This window comes from Anolis sagrei, chromosome 4 (genome assembly GCF_037176765.1).
Source record: "Anolis sagrei isolate rAnoSag1 chromosome 4, rAnoSag1.mat, whole genome shotgun sequence".
Classification (NCBI taxonomy): domain Eukaryota; kingdom Metazoa; phylum Chordata; class Lepidosauria; order Squamata; family Dactyloidae; genus Anolis; species Anolis sagrei.
Genome location: NC_090024.1, coordinates 235255562 through 235276241, shown reverse-complemented (window position 1 = coordinate 235276241; position 20680 = coordinate 235255562). Strand labels below are relative to the sequence as shown.

General features: G+C 43.4%; 1 protein-coding gene across 2 annotated transcripts in view; it reads left to right on the top strand.

Moving 5' to 3' along the window:
- NKAIN4 (sodium/potassium transporting ATPase interacting 4) overlaps positions 1-12564 on the top strand; it is a 169667-nt gene extending 157103 nt beyond the window's left edge. For both annotated transcript variants that reach the window (XM_060771962.2, XM_060771961.2), the window contains one exon: positions 8862-12564. In XM_060771962.2, the coding sequence (XP_060627945.1) occupies positions 8862-8875 (14 nt within the window). In that variant the 3' untranslated portion in view covers positions 8876-12564. The remainder of the gene's footprint in view (positions 1-8861) is intronic.
- The last annotated feature ends 8116 nt before the right edge of the window (positions 12565-20680 follow it).

Sequence of the window (20680 nt, the reverse complement as noted above, 5' to 3'; positions counted from 1 at the left end):
TTCCATTCAAGAGGTCAATAGGATGCAAACCAGTAGTCACTTCAATGCAACAGTTCAACAGGCTGCAAATCAGAGCTGAGTTCAATGCAACATGTCAATAGGATGCAAACAAGTAGTCACTTCTATACAACAGTTCAATAGGCTGCAAATGAGAGCTCAGTTCCATTCAACAGGTCAATAGGGTGCAAACCAGTAGTTACTTCACTGCAACAGTTCAACAAACTGCAAATCAGAGCTGAGTTCAATGCAACATGTCAATAGGATGCAAACCAGTAGTCACTTCTATACAACAGTTCAATAGGCTGCAAATGAGAGCTCAGTTCCATTCAAGAGGTCAATAGGATGCAAACCAGTAGTCACTTCAATGCAACAGTTCAACAGGCTGCAAATCAGAGCTGAGTTCAATGCAACAGGTCAATAGGATCCAAACCAGTAGTCACTTTGATGCAACAGTTCAACAAGCTGCAAACCAGAGCTCAGTTCCATGTAACAAGTCAATTTTTAGATTACAGAGAAGGGTCTCAGTAGGATACAAGCCAGAGCTGAGTTCTATGCAACAGGTCAATAGGTTGCAAACCAGACTTCAGTTCCATGAAACATGTTAACAGGATACAATGCAGAGCTCACTTCAGTGCAACAGTTACACAGGATACAATCAGAGTTCACTTTCATGAAGCAGCTCAGCAGGCTATTCCAGATCACCCCGTTTCATAGAATTGCTTTGCAGACTGCATGCCCAAACTCAATTCTGTACAACAGGTTCACAGGCTGCAGGTGATGGGAAAGTTAACCATGACTGTTTCTGATCCATCCTTGGACCTCATCATATGGAGGTTTTCCTCCATTTGGACCAGTTTCTGCAGTATAGAAACAGGGGAGATTTCAAAGATGGACAGAAATCAACTCCATTTCTTTACCTGCAAATAGAAACACTTGAAACTGGGTATTTTCCTTTTGTGGGATTCTTTTAGGCTTGTTCTTCCTGAAACCGTGGAGGAGATTATTGGGGCTGTGAGAGCGACCACCTCATCTCTAGACCCATGCCCATCTTGGCTCATTAAATCAGCCAGAGGGGGGTTGCTTGATTGGTTTGTACTGATTGTCAACGCATCGCTGGAGCAAGGAATTTTTCCATCCAATTTGAAGCAGGCTGTGGTCCGTCCACTTATCAAAAAAGCTTCCCTTGACTCCACGGTGCTGAATAACTACAGGCCGATCTCCAACCTCCCCTTTTTGGGTAAGGTGCTGGAGAGGGTGGTCGCCTCTCAGCTTCAGGGTTTCCTGGACGATACCAACTACCTAGATCAGTCACAGTCTGGTTTCAGGCCTGGTCATGGCACCGAGACAGCCTTGGTCGCCTTGGTGGATGACCTCCGCAGAGAGCTGGACAGGGGGAGTGTGACCCTGCTGGTTCTCTTGGACATCTCAGCGGCTTTCGATACCATCGATCATGGTATCCTTCTGGGTCGTCTCTCCGGGATGGGCCTTGGGGGCACGGTTCTGTCGTGGCTCCAGTCCTTCCTGGAGGGACGAACTCAGATGGTGAAGCTGGGAGACGCCTGCTCTGACCCCTGGCCTTTGACCTGTGGGGTCCCGCAAGGCTCTATTCTGTCGCCCATGCTTTTTAACATCTACATGAAACCGCTGGGAGAGGTCATCCGGAGTTTTGGAGTTGGGTGCCATCTCTACGCGGATGACACACAACTCTACTACTCTTTTCCACCTAATTCCAAGGAGGCTTCTCAGGTGCTAGACGAGTGCCTGGCCGCTGTGTCGATCTGGATGAGGAAGAACAAGCTGAAGATCAATCCCGACAAGACAGAGGTCCTCCTGGTCGATCGTAAGCCAGATCGGGGTATAGGGTGGCAACCTGTGTTGGACGGGGTTACACTCCCCCTGAAGCCACAGGTCCGCAGTTTGGGTGTCCTCTTGGATTCTTCGCTTACACTTGAGGCCCAGGTGTCGGCGGTATCCGGGAGGGCCTTTGCACAACTGAGACTTGTGCGCCAGCTGCGACCGTACCTCGTGAAGGCGGATCTGGCCGGGGTGGTCCACGCCTTGGTCACCTCTAGAATGGATTACTGCAATGCGCTCTACGTGGGGCTGCCCTTGAAGACGGCTCGGAAACTACAATTGGTCCAGCGGGCAGCAGCCAGGATGCTAACTGGAGCTCATTATCAAGAGAGGTCAACCCTCTTGTTCAAGGAGCTCCACTGGCTGCCATTTATTTTCCGAGCCCAATTCAAGGTGCAGGTGCTCACCTACAAAGCCCTGAACGGTTTGGGACCACCCTACCTGCGTGACCGCATCACCATCTACGAACCCACACGCTCGCTCCGGTCATCTGGGGAGGCCCTGCTCGTGATCCCACCCACGTCGCAAGCGCGCTTGGTGGGGACACGTGACAGGGCCTTCTCTGTGGCGGCCCCCCGACTTTGGAACGCCCTCCCAAAAGAGCTCAGACAAGCCCCCACTCTAGCCGTCTTCAGAAGGAACCTAAAAACTTGGCTGTTCCGTTGTGCCTTCCCAGACTAGGAATCCCCACCCCAAGTCCTAGTAGCACCTTAGCATAACAAATTGTCACTGCACATCGCACTTTTAACCCTACGTGCCTCCTGCCATTCAGCACTTTTAACCCTTGTACCCCAGCGCGCCGGCCGAACCAGTTTTTAATAATATCCTGATGTACTGTCTTTGTTGTTATTCCGCTTATTGCTTGATTTGCTTAGTATTGTGGTGTTATATTATTTTGTTTATTGTTTGATTTGCCTTGTTGTTGTGATGTTATACTTTCTACTGTATTGTGTTGAGGCTTCGGCCTGTGTAAGCCGCATCGAGTCCTCCGGGAGATGCTAGCGGGGTACAAATAAAGTTAATAATAATAATAATAATAATAATAATAATAATATGTTTTTATCATCCTTGTGGGAGGCTTCTCTCATGTCCCCGCATGAGGAGCTGGAGCTGGTAGAGGGAGCTCATCCGCCTCTCCCCGGATTTGAACCTGCGACCTGTCAGTCTTCAGTCCTGCCGGCACAAGGGTTTAACCCACTGCGCCACCGGGGACTCCTTGTGGGATGAACTTAATAATTTGCCATCATTGCTTGAGGAAAACCTGAGAAGGCAACAATTAGTACCAAGACAGACTCACTCCAAAAGTTAGATTCACTTCTGGTTTCAACCCAGTTGGCAATGCTTTCACAATCTGCTCATATAGAGAAGAAAAGAGGATACAGATTTCAGGGGTCCAGTGTGTTTCATCTGCCCAGTGACCACCCAGAGGTGAGCAGGTGTATTCTGGGCCAGATTAGATTAACCCCTCACCCTCTCAGTCTTAAACTCATTCCTCCCTGCTCTTTTCTGGAGATCCCATGATTAGTGCAAAATGGAATGAATGAGGTTGCTGAATTAGGAAGAGTTTTTGACTTTCATGAGCACCACTGTAAATAATGTATGCAGAGTAGAGAGTTGCCACCTCTACCTGACACTGCCCAATGCTTGCTAATCCCCCTCTGAAAACAGTTTTTCTTCTCTCATTTGGCAAAGGGTCTTTTATTTTTGGCTGCTACTGAAGAGCTGCCATTTAATTAGCTCCTGGAACGAAAGGCCACTATTGTCTTGGTTTAAGTGCCACTACATGCTGAAGGAGCAGAGTCTAACTTTCATTGGAAATCTTGCCAGAAACTTGCCATGGTCTGGAAAGCAAATAAGAGGGAAGAACGATTAAAAGAAAGTTGGAACTGATTTTAAATGCAGGGGTGAAATGCACCATTTGCAAATACAGAGGAAGAGAGTGCTGGCCAGAGAGTGGGGGAATTGATTATATAATATATCAAAGGCAAGCCCAGCCATTCACAATAATTAATAATGTAGTCTTAACTCACCAAGAAGGGCACAGGCATGCTATGCTGATATTAAGCTAGTGGAAGCTGTGCTGAATCTAACTGCTTTCACCTTGTGGTGCAATGGGCTAAACCAGGGGTCCTCAAACTTTTTAAACAGAGGGCCAGATCACAATACCTTAAACTGTTGGAGGGCCGGATTATAATTTGAAGAAAACATGAATGAATTCCTATGCACATATCTTATTTGTAGTGCAAAAAAAAACACTACAATAATTAAAATGAAGAACAATTTTAACAAATACAAACTTATTAGTATTTCAATGGGAAGTGTGGGCTGATAAGATAGGAATGTTGTTGTTGTTGTTGCTGCTGTGTTCTTTCAAGTCATTTCAGACTTTGGTTGACCCTGAGCAAGGGCCAAGTAAATAACCTTGGAGGGCCGTATCCAGCCCCCGGGCCTTAGTTTGAAGACCCCTGGGCTAAATCCTTGTGCAGGCAGGACTAAAGACCAACAGGTTGGAAGTTTGAATCCAGGGAGAGTGTGGATGAGCTCCCTCTGTAAGCTCCAGCCCCCCATGCGGGGACATGAGAGAAGCCTCCCACAAGGATGGTAAAACATCAAAACATCCAGGTGTCCCCTGGGCAATGTCCTTGCAGACAGCCAATTCTCTCACACCAGAAATGACTTGCAGTTTCTCAAGTCACACCAAACACAGAAAGAAAGAAAACACCTTAAGATGCCAGATACTCCTGTGTTGTTCAAATTTGGCAAAGACGGTTCTGAATAATCTCCTGTCATCCCACTGTTTTGGTTGTCTTTAAAATTCCCCAGTTCTTTTCTGCTTCTTCCGGGTGCAGCCACCATGAAGGCTTTTCCTTTCTTCCCACCTGATGTACCTTTGTAGAGGATCTCAAAACATTGGGCAAATATATAAGAGAGAATATGCTTCTTTAGATAACCTAAACCTGAGCTAAAGATTTGGATTGTTCCTGGAAATGAACTGGTCACAGGTTTTGCTTTTACAATGAATAACCTACTCCAGGTTTTACTCTGATTTTTAAAAGAAGTATCCACAATGTTGACTCTATTTGAAAATTAAAATTCAGCACATTGGAGAGCTCTCTTAAAGCATGAACCAAGAGTAAGGTTGATTTGCCACTCTATTCAATGAAACTGAACATCAAGAAATGTCCTAGTTTGGCCTCCTCCCAGATGGGAAAGTTTACTATTTGCAGGGCTTGTTTTTGTTGACCAGGAGTGATTAATAAACCATCAACTATATACAGTGCACCTAGAAACATTATTGTGTCCCAAAACCATGTGAGGTTCAAGAATCATAGAACCAAAGAGTTGGACGAGACTTCATGGGCCATCCAGTCCAACCCCCTGCCAAGAAGCAGGAATATTGCATTCAAATCACCCCTGACAGATGGCCATCCAGCCTCTGTTTAAAAGCTTCCAAAGAGAGCTGCTCCATGCTGAAACAATGCCTCTTTTACATTTAGAGAGATTTCAAAGACCACAATACACTTCTCCTTCCTCCTACGTATGATCTGCAATGCTCCTAGCATTTATTTCTCCCAAATCTCAGTTTCTGGATGGGGCTAACATTTTGCCGAAGCAGCATGGAGTCTTGCTTTGTAAGCAAGAGAAAGTGAGAGCTGCTGTTTAGGCCCAGAAGTGAATTGCTGCCGAATTGCCACCTCATTCAGATGGATGGGCAGGAGATTAAGTATTGATTTTCTGAGCCATAGATTTCTTCAGGAGGATATAAGCAACACCTCCGGAGAATCCTACCCAATGTCTTTGATTTACTAACCGGAGGAAGGAAGCTTAAAACTGAAATGAGGAGATATGCACATGAGAGAGAGAAAAGAAGAAATGCAGCAAAAAAAATTGACAATGGAACTCCTGTTCAGGTCTGCAGTGAGTAGTGACATGAATTGGAAAGTGTGCATAGGACTGAGTTCCTAAGTACTAAAGATGGAACACCAATGTAAGAAATACACCTTATTTACAGAACTCACATCCCAGGTACCAGAGTTTTTGAAAGGATCCCAGAGATCATCTAGTCTTCCCCCACCTAGTGCAAGAATTTGCAGTTGAAAACGCATCCCAAGACATCAACCTGTATTGAAATGCTTTAATAATAAAACTTTATTTGTACCCCGCTACCATCTCCCCAAGGGACTCGGTGCGGCTTACATGAGGCCGAGCCCACAATATATCAGCAAAAACAACAACAACAACAGCAATACAAAACAATAAAATGAAACTCATAAACAAAAAACAAGCAGTAAACATTAACAATAGCACAACAATGCTTAAAAACATATTGCTGGGCCAAATGTAATAATTAAAATTTAAAAAAATAATGCTGAGCATGACCAGGTGTAATATATAACTAGGATAGAATTTCGGAGGGGAAAGGGCGTGCAGACAATCCTAGATCATTGATAAAGTGCATTTAGGGACATATTGCTGGGAGTTTCCTTATTCTGGGAAGGCACACTGGAACAACCACGTTTTCAGGCTCCTCCTAAAGACTGCCAGAGTTGGGGCATGCCTGATGTCCTTGGGGAGTGAGTTCCAGAGTTGAGGGGCCACCACTGAGAAGGCCCTCTCCCTCGTCCCCACCAATCATGCCTGCGATGGAGGTGGAAGCACGAGCAGGCCTCTCCAGATGATCGAAGAGATCGTGTGGGTTCGTATACAGAAATGTGGTCACGAAGGTAGGCGGGTCCCAAACTGTTGTAGGTAAGAACCAGCACCGTGAATTGGGACCGGAAAATGAATGGCAGCCAATGGAGCTCCTTAAGCAGGAGGGTTGACCGCTCCCTGTAAGGAGCACCAGTTAACAATCTGGCAGCTGCCCGTTGAACCAATTGAAATTTCCGGGCCGTTTTCAAGGGCAGTCCCACGTAGAGTGCATTACAGTAGTCCAATCTGGAGGTGACTAAGGCATGGACCACCCTGGCCAGATCTGCTTTCAGCAGAAGACCATCCACCACCACTCAAAGGAGTCCATTCCACTGAGCAGCTCTTATCAAGTTCCTCCCGACATTTACTCAGAATTTGCTTTTTTGTCATTTGAATGCATTTGCTACTAGAGTCAAAGGATTCCAGATTAGGGCCTTCCAACGGGATGTATTTCACATAGGTTCTCAATCTTGCCTTCAGGCTTCTTTTGTTATTATGTGTTGGTGATCAGAATAAAAGGCAATTCTGCTTATGGAAATAAAATTTGCAGCCTGAGAAGCAGTTGGATGGAACTGAGCTCTGCTTTGCAGGTTAAGAAAGAAAGATTTCTCCCATAAGAAAGAAGCAGTTTCGCCCCTAACTCCAGCAGAACTAAAGGCCAGCTGTAATTGCACGCAAGGTTTTGTTTGCAACCTATGACTTCAAAGTCCCGATCATGATAACAGACACTTTTTTGGCATCATCACCATTAGGGCCTTGAAACGCAGAAGATGGGAAAAGGCAGTATTTGAGCGTTCTGTAATATCCAGAGCAACTATGTAGGATTCATCACTTTGGCAACCTAGACTTGTATTTTCTGTTGACAATCATCACATTTCTAGTCCTTAGGGCTATGAAAATAATGCCAGGAGATAGTGCTTGGTGGATACTTGGACACACTTGGGAGGCAGAATTTCGGTGCTCTAAATAACACTTTTATTCCAACATCTGCCCAAGTGATAACTGCAGAAAAAAAATGAAATATGCAAAAACGAGTGTGCAGATTTGAATAAAGAGCGGCGTGAGCTTCCACTGTCTGCCGCAGCTTCTGCAAACCTAGCAGTTTGAAAACATGCATATGTGAGTAGATTAATAGGTACCACTCCAGTGGGAAGGTAACGGTGCTCCATGCAGCCATGCCAGCCACATGATCTTGGAGGAGTCTATGGACAACGCTGGCTCTTCAGCTTAGAAATGGAGATGAGCACCAACCCCCAGAGTCAGACATGACTGGACTTAATGTCAGGGGAAAAACTTTATCTTTACTATACTCAAAGACAGCAATCTGTTTGGATTTCTTTTTTAAATGCAAAGCTAGGAAAAAGTAAATTTTGGACTACAACTCCCATAATCCGCTTGCTACTATGGCCATGGGTTTGGGAGTTACTTTTCCAAGCTCTGCTTTTACTTAATGCCTTTTTTCATTGAGAATTTCTTAACTGTGCTGAGAAAGATACTTGAGCTTTGTAAACTGTATAATTTACGGCATATGGGGAGGCAATACAGTACCTGATTTTTAATATCTTGTGGAAGATGGAACAAAGTTGTTTCCTGCTGCTGCAGAGGGTAGGACCTCTAGAGCAGTGGTTCTCAACCTGGGGTCCCCAGATGTTTTTCGCCTACAACTCCCAGAAATCCCAGCCAGTTTACCAGCTATTAGGATTTCTGGGAGTTGAAGGCCAAAAACATCTGGGGACCCCAGGTTGAGAACCACTGCTCTAGAGCAATGGATTCAAGTTTCAAGAAATGAGAATTTGATTAAATATTAGGAAGATATGCTATTTGGCAATGAAATGGGCTGCCTTAGGTAGTGATATTTGTGTTGATTCAAACCTGCGACCTTTCGGTCAACAAGCTCAGCAGTTCAGTGGTTTAACCTATAAATTGGGCCATTTAGGGAATCCTGGGAAATATCAGAGTTTGGATTTGAAGAATAATGGGATGAAACAATATATAAAAGTTTATTTTATACTTTTAGAGGAAGTAGGATACATAGTGACTATAACCATTAGCCATTTGTCTTTCTTCATCTTTATTATTATTTTTGTATTGTGTCTTAATACAGTTTTGTAATGTATTGTTTTAAGTGTAATTGTAATATTAGTTCAAGTTAACTGTGTTTTACATTTTGTTTTGTTTTTTGCAGTTTTTCACTAGACATAGTTTGTAGTATATAAAATCCTGTTGAGTCATAGTGTGTGTGTGATAGAGATAGGTAGATAAATAGATAGATTCTTTGTCATTATATCTGATGTCTTTGCCTTTCTTTTTTGCAGGCCTGCGTAAGTAAAAACGATCTAGAGGCTAGACTTGGCCTGAAGTCAGCCATCCAGAATTCAAATACCAGATATTCCAGCTGCGCAGAAAGAGAAGCAGCTGCAAAGTAATGGCGAACACATTCCGCTCTAAAGGACACACACACAGGAAGACTGTACTTTGACAAGTGGCCATTCAAGGAAATATATCATTTTGCTGGCCAGCTCCTCATTAACATGCTGGCTCATTAGCGGACTCACAGGTTTTGTTATCAATGAATGGAATGGGAATATTACTACCCTCCTCTTCACCCTTCTCTCCATTGAGGCTCCCCATTGAGAATCAAATGAGAGCATTTTGAACATTTCCACTGGATTCTTTATTTTCACATTGCAGAAGTAATTCCTTAACGCTTCGGGCATTTGAAGACTTGGTGATTATAAATGGTCTTACTTTACTCCATGTTCCCCAATCCCAAATTCCAAACAATCTCACTTGTAATGCACAAGTTGCTAGTTGAACTCACAGATCCTCTAGTATTTTTCCTTAGCTATCCTAAGTGAAATTATTTAGATCCCAGTTCTCCCAGTTTTCTAGTGACCCACCCGCTCCCTTTCTGCCTTCAACTGATCTCCATGGATGGAAACTCTGTTGGGATTGTTTCTGGATTTCAAAAGACATTTGTACATCCTTATTCTGGATGTCAGATTCATCATTGATTCACGATCCCAATTTACTGTGATCAAACCTAAGGAGAATGTCCTTCCCTCTACCCAAGAAAACCAAATTGGTGCAGCATTGCTGCCTATGGGAGATGTTTCAAAGCCTCACTCTGGCAAACGACTGTAGCAGTGATGATGCATTGGTCCCATGGTATGCACAAGCTGCCTTAGACTGAGTCACATTAATGGTGCCACTGTCTCAGCAATGTCAGTGGGTGTTACAACCATTCTTATGAACTGAGAGCATTCAAGATGCAAGGGACTGGACCCATGCGCTGGCCCTGAGCCACAACCCTTCCTGATTATATTCATGTTGATGTTATTACAAAACCATAGTATGTTTTTGTCTGCATTGCAATGAGCCACTAAGAATGAAGATGTGGGGGGAGGGGGTTGAATGGAAAATCCAGAGAGCTAACTGCCATCATTTAACCTCACAGTCAATATGAGGTTCACATTGTGTGTTTGCTGCTGATAAGTGGAATCCTGAGGAGTGATGATGTTCACGAGTCCGGCCGCTCCATCTCCAAATGTGGTTTTCCGGACCAAAAGTCAGTAGACATTCGATGGGCACTTGGCAGGTCTCATTCAACTGGGACCTTCAAGGAACAGTTCTCATTGAATACACCCTTGAATTTCCTTCCTTTTTTATATACTTCTGGAAAACCTGGTGTTCCCCAAAACCTACCTCTTCTGCACAAGTTGAGCTGTTTTGGCTACTTAAGCAGCAGGACTGACAGCATGAATATTGGAAGCAATGGAAAGCATGGTGTTGTTCCCATTGGTTGCACCAGAGCAAAGTTTGCTAGAGACATGTGTAAAGTGAACTAGCCCAAAGTTTAATGTTGTCAACTAAGCTTTCGGTGATGGCTGGTGAGTCCCATGTTAGTGCAGTGCTGAATTCACTCCAGGCTTTAGTCTGAACTGTAAAGGTGCCCTCCAGGCTCCTGAACCAGTACTTTAGATAGTTTATTTAGAATCCAGACTAATATTCAGAGTATATTCACCATTCCACTGATATGGAAGCACTGCAGGAACAGGCGAGCAACAGAAGTGGGAGAAAGCAAAGGCAGGAGCAGCAACCAGGACACATCCAGAATTTCCTGCAACACTGCATGAACTATGTTTGTATAACACACAAGCATCTCCACTCTTGCCTGCAAAAAGCTGTAACTAGCTGTAACTGTTCTAGGCTTTTCCTGTCAAGCCCTAACAGCCTGCTGCTATCGTCATTTATTGGTGCTCCATGGAAGAGGCAGCTGGTCTTGGCTGTACAGGGAAAGGAAGTGAGGTTATTCTCCTAGATGTCTTATGTTTCCCTTTGCTTTACAACCCAGACTAGCTGCTCCTTTCCCCCAGTGATGTAAGTAGCAGCAGCAAATGACTTCCAAGGGTGGACAGCTATAGCAGGGGGGTTTTTAGGTGGTTCACAAAGGGCTAGAGAATGTCCCTTGTGCCCCATCCAAAATATTAGTGTCCAACTTGGAGTTTCGTACACTTGTAACTCCGAGTAGCGTGTATAAGCGACTCACAGGATCCCAGCTATCATCTACCATGCCTCCAAGTTCTGTTGTTCCCTCTGAGCATATTTGCAAGTAAAATAGATTTTCCAGTGACAACGACTGCTATCCTATGCCACTTTGAAATCTTTAGAGAGGGGGCAGGTTATAAATGTTTTAATCAATACATCACATCTGTGTAGCATAAATCTCTGTATATGGAGTTATGCACTGGATATGTTTCACAATCCATGTGTTGAATAGCAATGTGGAAAACCCAAACACACATTCACATGCATGCCGACACCATATGCACAGTTCTGTTTCTGCAAACAAAATGAACCAAATGGACTTAAGAAAAAAATCCAAGCTCTTCCACAAGAGGAACTGACACATATGGAGGACACCAAGAGGATTCCTGTCAACATATTGTGGCCCTTCTACTCTCATTGCAAAGTATTGAGTGGGGCGGATGGGAGGTTGATCTTGATAAGGCAGGTATGATCCCGAAGCTTTACAAAACAGACATGAAAATAGCTCAAAGTGGTATGTTGATATATACAAATGTTGCTGCCAATGTTTTTCAAACCCCTCTTGGGAGTGTAATTATGGAGGACTGTTGTGACTGGACTAATATGTAGAAATTTACCAGTACACCATTGGTAAACACTGGTCTTAGATTCTAATAAAAGGTGAGACAAAGTTATGGAGTTTTGGTGTAGCAAAAACTGGTGGCCACGGTGGATATTTTGTGTTTTGCTGCCCAGTTCCAGTTGCTGGACAACATCAGAGAGAGAACTCTTTGCCTTCACACTTCTCAGCAGCTGACCATTGCTGGGAACAGAAAGCTAATCTAGTAGATATATCTTTGGTCTGATCCAGCAAGGTCCTTCATATTTGCTTAAGACACCCATGAATTACATCTGTTGGGCTGATACATAACAGGCCAGTACCTGATGCCTTTCTCCAAGTGCTTTTTCCTAGACAGGCTTGGAAGATGACCACAAAGAAAAAGAATCAACATGGTATACAGGTCTGAGTGTTTAGGATTTCAGTCGCTGCAAAGCCAAGGACAAATTACACTTTCTCAGCTTCACAAGTGAGCACTGGCAACCCCCTCTGAAAAAAAACCTTTCCAAGAAAGCCCCGTGATAAGAGTCACCATAAGGCAAAAACTATTTGAAGACACATAACAAGAATAAAGTTAGTTGCATCTCCACTTTGCCTGAATGTTCTCCCCAGTGGGGCACACCTGTCACCGTCTCTTCAAGATCACATGTTTGTATTTTGGCAGGATGTGATGGACCAGCTTTTCAGTGCTGGCATTATACCATTGACCCCAATTATTTGTCATGGGGATATGTGTGTGGTTTTATATGACAGTTACATTGTTTGTATCAGTTTTGTTTTTAACATTCATGTATGTAAACTTTTGTAACACACCTTGAGTCTTCTCCAGAAAAGAGAGTCTAAAAATGGAATAAACCATAAGCTGTAGCACACTTCTGCCACATTTGCTTCTCCTTCCCTATATCTACTAGACAGTCTGCTCAGCTTATTTCCCAATTGTTATTTGTCCCATTGTTATTTGTCCCATTGGCTGTAGCTCTCCTTGCAGTTGTCTTCTCGTCCTCTGCTGCCACTATGTATATCCTTTTATTATTATTATTGCACTGGAATGTGTCCAGAGGAGGGCGACTAAAATGATCAAGGGTCTGGAGAACAAGCCCTATGAGGAGTGGCTTAAGGAGTTGGGCATGTTTAGCCTGAAGAAGAGAAGGCTGAGAGGAGATATGATAGCCATGTATAAATATGTGAGAGGAAGCCACAGGGAGGAGAGAGCAAGCTTGTTTTCTGCTTCCCTGGAGACTCCTAGTCTACCATCCCTACCATAAGCAGTAAGGCAGAGCTAATTTTTATTTGCCTATGAAACTGCATAGGATAATGCCATAGCCTTAGGATAATTGATTCCTGGAGTCACTGGATTAATCAGAACTTCCCATTCTGGGCTGACAAAAACTGGTTCATTCCAAATGCTACCTGGCTATCATAGAAATATCCATGGTTTTGATGGGGAAAAATAATTCTTTATATAAGTCTGATAGTACATTGAATCTAGTGTTTATTTAATGATGCAGTGCCACATGGACTTTGACTTGGAATAATAAATTGAGCCAATCGTATATAGTGTACTTATAAAAACATACAGTCTCAGGAACTGAGCAACAAAAGACTATGACTGTGCTGTCGCACGCTGGGCCTGTGCATATGACTGTAGACAGGACATAAATTCTGTGTGCTCACTGGACGCCGGGGCTGCCTCAGATTAAAGGCCCTTGGGCCTCTCCAAAACAAAGTTCTGTAGAGGCTTAAAGTAAGCCCAACAAAGTTCTTTATTGATGAAAACAAAACAGGTACTTTAAAGTTTTCTTAACAGTCTATTGTCTCTTGCAATCTTGTTCACTGGGAACAGGCACTATCTTCATAACTGTATACTAACTAATGGGGAAATCCTTAACTTCTAATCTGGGCAGTCTGTACTTGCCTCTGTTGGCGTGGAGCCCCTGCACCCGGTACCAACTGCGTCTGGCTTCCGTGGGCAACCCTTACCAAGCAGAGCTTTGTAGACTTCCAGGGGAAAAGAAGGAGTTCAGGTTTCAGTGATGGCTGGCTGAAGTCCCTCAGCAAAAGAAACTGTAAGGCTGTAAAATCCTCAGCCAAGCTGTGGGGCCTTTTCTCCCCGGCCAAGCTGTAGGCTGTATATCTCCCCAGCCAAGCCGTAGAAGACGAAGCTCTTCGTTTTATGTCCTGTGCGAAAGGCTTCTCTGTGTGGACTGACTCAAAAAGGCTCCTGTTCCCTCCAAAACTCAAAAAGGGGCAGGACCAGGGAACCTAATGATAATTGACAGGTGGCTTGCCCTATGATAGCAAACTATATCAGGAAGCCACCTTGCTGCAAAATCCCAAGCCTGGGCTTGCAAACAAACATTTAATGCAAAGCAAACAGAATTGGAGCTCCTGGTACAGCTGTACCAGCACAATGACATTCTTATCACCTCACCAGTAAGTAGAGTGAAACTACAGGTTAAGCATCCCATATATGTAACTCCAAATTAGTCCAAAATCCAAAATTGTCTGCCTGAGTGGCTGAAGTAGTGATGCCTCTACTTTCCGATGGCTCAGTGTACACAACTTTGTTTCTTGCACAAGATGAGTACAAATATTGTGTAATAGATCGCCTTCAGGTGCCTATGAAACATATATGGATTTAATGTTTAGATTTGGGTCCCATGTATGATATCTCATTTTCAAAAGAAGCCATGGTGGAGCAGTGGGTTAAACCACTAAATTGCAGAACTTGCTGATCAGAAACTTAGCAGTTCAAATTAGTGGGACAGGGTGAGCTCCTGCTGTTAGCCCCAGCTTTTGCCAATCTGAATCTAGCAGTTAAAAAACATGCAAATGTGAATAGTTCAATAGGAACTGCTTCGGCAGTAAGGTAATGGTGCTCCATGCAGTTATGCTGGCCACATGACCTAGGAGGCATCTACGGAGAATACCGGCTCTTTGGCTTAGAAATTGAGATAACAGTTGGACTCAACTAGACGTAATATCAAGGGGAAACTTTTACCTTTACCTATGTAAACACAACTACAGGTATTCCAAAATCCAGGTTTTTTTTCGGGGGGGGGGGGATGGAAATCCCAAACACACGTTCTGCCAGGATGTTCTGGCTTTCTCAGCAGAAGATGTCATCACTCTGTGTTTAGCTACAATAACAGAGCCAGGCACTTCTGATTATGTGCATTCTCCATAGAATGGCCATTGAAAGCAGCTACTGTGGCAAAACCCCAAAAGATATAAGACAATGCTATGCTGGCACATGCCACTAAAAGGATTCAAACCTGTATGTGTTATCCTTTACCAGCCAAATGTGTTCGGATACTCTTGTTCTTTGCATTCTCTACCAGCAGAATGGGGTACAATGTTTTAAACATGCTCAGAATGTTTAACACCTACTTAAATTCAAAATTGCTGATGTCAAAGCTGACTTTTTCATCAGTATGGCACTGCCTTAGTGTTACTTTTTGATCTTTCCTCTAACTTCCTTCAAAGTTAGAATTTCCAAGCATGTACATAAAAGCTAGAAAATGGGGGATTGGTTGTGTACATTGGAGTGGATTTAGACCAAAGCACAATCATCTCCTTAGCAATAGAACATATATTCCATCTTTTTAAATTGGAAGAAAAATCAAAAACACAAAAATGCAGTTCAGAACAGCAAATCAGGAAAAAAAACTTATGAGCAAATAGAACTGTAAACAAACACAAAGTCAACATAAAGAGAAGCATTAGAAGTTATTCACCAGGCAATGTTTCAGTAACCAAAAAATAAAAAAGTGTTCCAAGAAGTTGGAAACTTGCTGCATTAATCATTTTTCTCCCAAGGGGGTATTTAATCCCACTACTTTTATTTTGAAGGAAAATCAATTGCAGGACCACAATCCGGCATGAATTTCAACTAGAGACAGCATCCACACCACTTTGCAGCTCAGATTCAGCTTTCATAACACATAGGAAGGGAAAGAGGGATTATTTTTGAGCAGGGAATTGATGTGAAAGTAGACGCACTCTCTAGGACTCGAGTCCTGGTTTAACTTATCCTTCAAAATAAAACAATGGCAGAATTAAGCGGTATTTTTTTTAAGTCACATTCATCCAGAGACAGCTAGTGGTTCGAATATTAATAAGGGTAACAAATCCACTGTGTTTTAAGTCTAAATATGAAATGAGCTATCCAAGGTGCTTAGGCTCTTCTGGGAAGTAGCACAGGCATGGGCAAACTTTGGCCCTCCAGGTGTTTTGGACTTCAACTCCCACAATTATAAAGCATGGGCATGGGCAAACTTTGGCCCTCCAGGTGTTTTGAACTTCAACTCCCACAATTATAAAGCATGGGCATGGGCAAATTTTGGCCCTCCAGGTGTTTTGGACTTCAACTCCCACAATTATAAAGCACGGGCATGGGCAAACTTTGGCCCTCCAGGTGTTTTGGACTTCAACTCCCACAATTATAAAGCATGGGCATGGGCAAACTTTGGCCCTCCAGGTGTTTTGAACTTCAACTCCCACAATTATAAAGCATGGGCATGGGCAAATTTTGGCCCTCCAGGTGTTTTGGACTTCAACTCCCACAATTATAAAGCACGGGCATGGGCAAACTTTGGCCCTCCAGGTGTTTTGAACTTCAACTCCCACAATTATAAAGCATGGGCATGGGCAAATTTTGGCCCTCCAGGTGTTTTGGACTTCAACTCCCACAATTATAAAGCACGGGCATGGGCAAACTTTGGCCCTCCAGGTGTTTTGAACTTCAACTCCCACAATTATAAAGCACGGGCATGGGCAAACTTTGGCCCTCCAGGTGTTTTGGACTTCAACTCCCACAATTATAAAGCATGGGCATGGGCAAACTTTGGCCCTCCAGGTGTTTTGAACTTCAACTCCCACAATTATAAAGCATGGGCATGGGCAAATTTTGGCCCTCCAGGTGTTTTGGACTTCAACTCCCACAATTATAAAGCACGGGCATGGGCAAACTTTGGCCCTCCAGGTGTTTTGGACTTTAACTCCCACAATTATATAGCACAGGCATGGGCAAACTTTGGCCCTCCAGGTGTTTTGGACTTCAACTCTCACAATTATATAGCACAGGCATGGGCAAACTTTGGCCCTCTAGGTGTTTTGGACTTCAACTCCCACAATTATATAGCACAGGCATGGGCAAACTTTGGCCCTCTAGGTGTTTTGCACTTCAACTCCAAAACACCTGGATTATATAGCACAGGCATAGGCATATTATATAGCACAGGCATGGGCAAACTTTGCCCCTCCAGGTGTTTTGGACTTCAACTCCCACCGGCTGTTAGAAATTGTGGGAAGTGAAATCCAAAACACCTGAAGAGCCAAAGTTTGCCCATACCTGGTATAGCATCTTGGATTCCTCCTTTAAAATTCAATCTAAAATTGAGAATGGATTTTCCACTGATGTGGGAATCACAAGGCACTAATGAAACAGTGCCTCATTTAACCACTGCCCTACTATAGTTGTGAAAGCTGGACAGAAAAGAAAGCTGAGCAGAAGAAAATCAATTGATTTGAAATATGGTGTTGGATGAGAGTTCTCAGGAAACCATGCACTGCTAAAAGACAAAAGAAAGGATTTGGGAACAAACTAAGTCTGTTGCGGTTTGACAATGTGTGCAGACCAGCATAAGATGAGTCCTTTGTATATTCAACAATGAGCAACACAAGTAGAAGAAAAGCAAAACTTAAATTTTACTCTTGTGCAGCAGTTTGAACTGAATATATTGAGTAAGGCTGGGGTTAAAATGGCTGGAAGAAACATTAACAACCTTAGATATGCGGATGATACCACTTTGATGGCTGAAAGCGAGGGGGAACTGAGGAACCTTCTAATCAAGGTATTTATTTATTTATTTATTTATTGTGTCATCAGCAACCAGATATTTGCATTACATTTTTAACAAAAACAAACAAACAGACAAAACACAGAATTTGCAAGCTTGGTAGTTGATTAAATGTCCTTTGACCAGTAGCTGGCCACTTGGAGTGCTTCTGGTGTTGCCGCAAGGAGGTCCTCCATTGTGCATGTGGCAGGGCTCAGGTTGCATTGCAGCAGGTGGTCTAATCAAGGTGAAAGAAGAAAGTTCAAAAGCTGGGTTGCAGAGTACCTTGGACCATGAGAAGATCCAACCAGTCCATACTTCAGGAAATAAAGCCCGACTGCTCATTGGAGGGAAGGATATTAGAAGCAAAGATGAAATACTTTGGCCACATCATGAGAAGACAGGAAAGCTTAGAGAAGCTTAGAGAAGATGCTGGGGAAAATGGAAGGGAAAAGAAAGAGGGGCTGACCAAGGGCAAGATGGATGGATGGTATCCTTAATGTGACTGGCTTGACCTTGAAGGAGCTGGGGGTGGTGATGGCCTACAGGGAGCTCTGGCGTGGGCTGGTCCATGAGGTCATGAAGAGTTGGAAGTGACTGGACGAATAAACAACAAAACATATTGAGTAATCTCCAAGGAGGGCCCCATATATTATGCATTGCAGTAGCCTGGCTATTCCTCAAGCACAAAAGCCTACTACTCCTCAGTGTGAAATCCTGCTGTAACCCTGATAATGATGGAGTGATACAGCGACATAATACAAGAGAACTTTCCATGCTTAAGCTGTCCAAGAGGCCAACACATATAGCACACCAGCCTTTGCTACATTCCATAGTTATAAGATTTCTCATAAGTTTCTATTAACACAGTTGAATATTTGATTCATGCCAGCATTCTGGCTAGGCGCAACCAGTGGTGTCACTAAGCTTGGTGCAGAAATTCATGATGTCACTCACACAGATCTCCTCCCATGGTAAACCATACCACAATATTGTAGCTAAAATACAAGAACTATTGACAAAATCAGCAGCAAGAAAACCAGCACATATGCAGTTGAAACAACATGATTCAAAGCATCCTTGTAACTGGGTATTGGTAATAATGACAGCTCTGGCCAAAGTGTATGTGCGTTAGAAGGTTCAAAAAGCAAATCAGCACACAGTTTTAGCCTTGTTACGGTACATGTAAGCTGAGCGTACAAAAATGTTTTGGTAGTTAGATCTAACTTCAGGAGTATTTTAAAAAAATAAATAACTTTATAAGAAACAAAGGTATAGGCAGTTATTTTGATATTAATTAATTAATTAATTAACCACACTTGTACCCCACTCTTCTCACCCAGAAGGGGGCTCAGAGCAGCCTTACAAAGGTGACGATTCAATGCCATACTTACACATAATGGTAAATAAACAAATTCCTTAAAACCCCAAATAATTAAAAACATCAATTAAAATCACACAATCCAAGTCATATTCCAGGACCATTCCATTCATCATATTGTTATTTTGTAATAATTGCACTGCTCCAATTTTACTGATCAAAGCCTTGGTCCCAAAGCCATGTTTTTAGCTTTTTCCCTGAAGCTCAGGAGTGAGGGGACTGATCTAATTTCACTGGGGAGGGAATTTCATAGACAAGGGCCACCACTGAGAAGGCCCTGATTCTCTCATCTCCACCAACCTGCGAAGGATGTGGGGCCAAGACCAGGGCCTCCCCCAATGATCTTAGCCTCTGAGGTAGATCATAGAGGGAGATATGTTCAGACAGGCAAGCTGGGCTGGTACTGTTTGGGACTTTATAGGCTAAAGTCAGCACTTTGAGTTGTGTTCAGTAGAAGACTGGCAGCTAGTGGAGCAGATGTGACAGGGGGGTTGTATGCTTCCTGTACACCACTCCAGTGACCAATCTGGCTGCTGCCTGTTGGACCACCCAAAGCTTACGAACAGTCTTCAAAGGCAACCCCATGTAGAGTGCATTGCAGTAGTCTAATCGAGATATAACAAGAGCGTGGACCACCATGGCCAAGTCTGACTTTCCAAGGTATGGGTGCAATTATCCCCTCTGTTCACCCCCCACCCCGAGTGTGGAGAAGAGCAAACCACTGACCACCTGCTGCAATGCAACTTGAGCCCTGCTACATGCACAATGCGGCAACACCAGAGGCACTCCAAGTGGCCAGATACTGGTCAAAGGACATTTAATCAACTACCAGGCTTGCAAACTTTGTGTTTTGTCTGTTTGTTTGTTTGGTTAAAAATGTAATACAAATGTCTGGTTGCTCCTGACACAATAAATATAACCCCCCACCCCCACCCTCTCACACACAAACTACTCAGCAGCAAGGAAACATAAGAGTGTTTGGGTTGTTGTAGGTTTTTTTCGGGCTATATGGCCATGTTCTAGAGGCATTCTCTCCTGACGTTTTGCCTGCATCTATGGCAAGCATCCTCAGAGCTGAGAATGCTTGCCGTAGATGCAGGCGCAACGTCAGGAGAGAATGCCTCTAGACCATGGCCATATAGCCCAAAAAAACCTACAACAACCCAGTGATTTCGGCCATGAAAGCCTTCGACAATACAATAGGGTGTTTGTTATCAAGCATACATTATTTGAGTTTTAGTCTCTCTATATATATATCAGTTAATTCTGCTCCACCTCCATAAGGGATGGTTACAAAACTGGCATATCATCCTTTGCAAGGTGTACATTTTTTTTTTGTCCAGGGACAGCCTTTCATGGAGCCACGGATGGAAAACGAGCTCTTGTACCTCCTCAGGCTGTAAGGAAACACTATCTTCCTTTCCGCACAGAGCACTGCAGAGAGTTTACAGCACTGATGTACCATGACAGAATACAGACTTTTCAAAATAGGAGCAAAACCTACAGCTTTATAAAATACAGAGGGTTTACAGAGACACTCTAGAAACACAACTCTCTATTGGAAAAGTATAATGCTACTTTTGCACACATACACCTATCATAACTCTTGGCCACAAAGAAATGGCATTTTCCCCACTCAGCTATAAATAAGCACCTCTATTTATTAGGTCAATACTGCCCTCAACTGGTAAAAGCTGAATCTAGTGGTAAGCATCTATGTCATTATTTTCTGTGTGCTTTCAAGTGATATCGGACTTTTAGTGACCC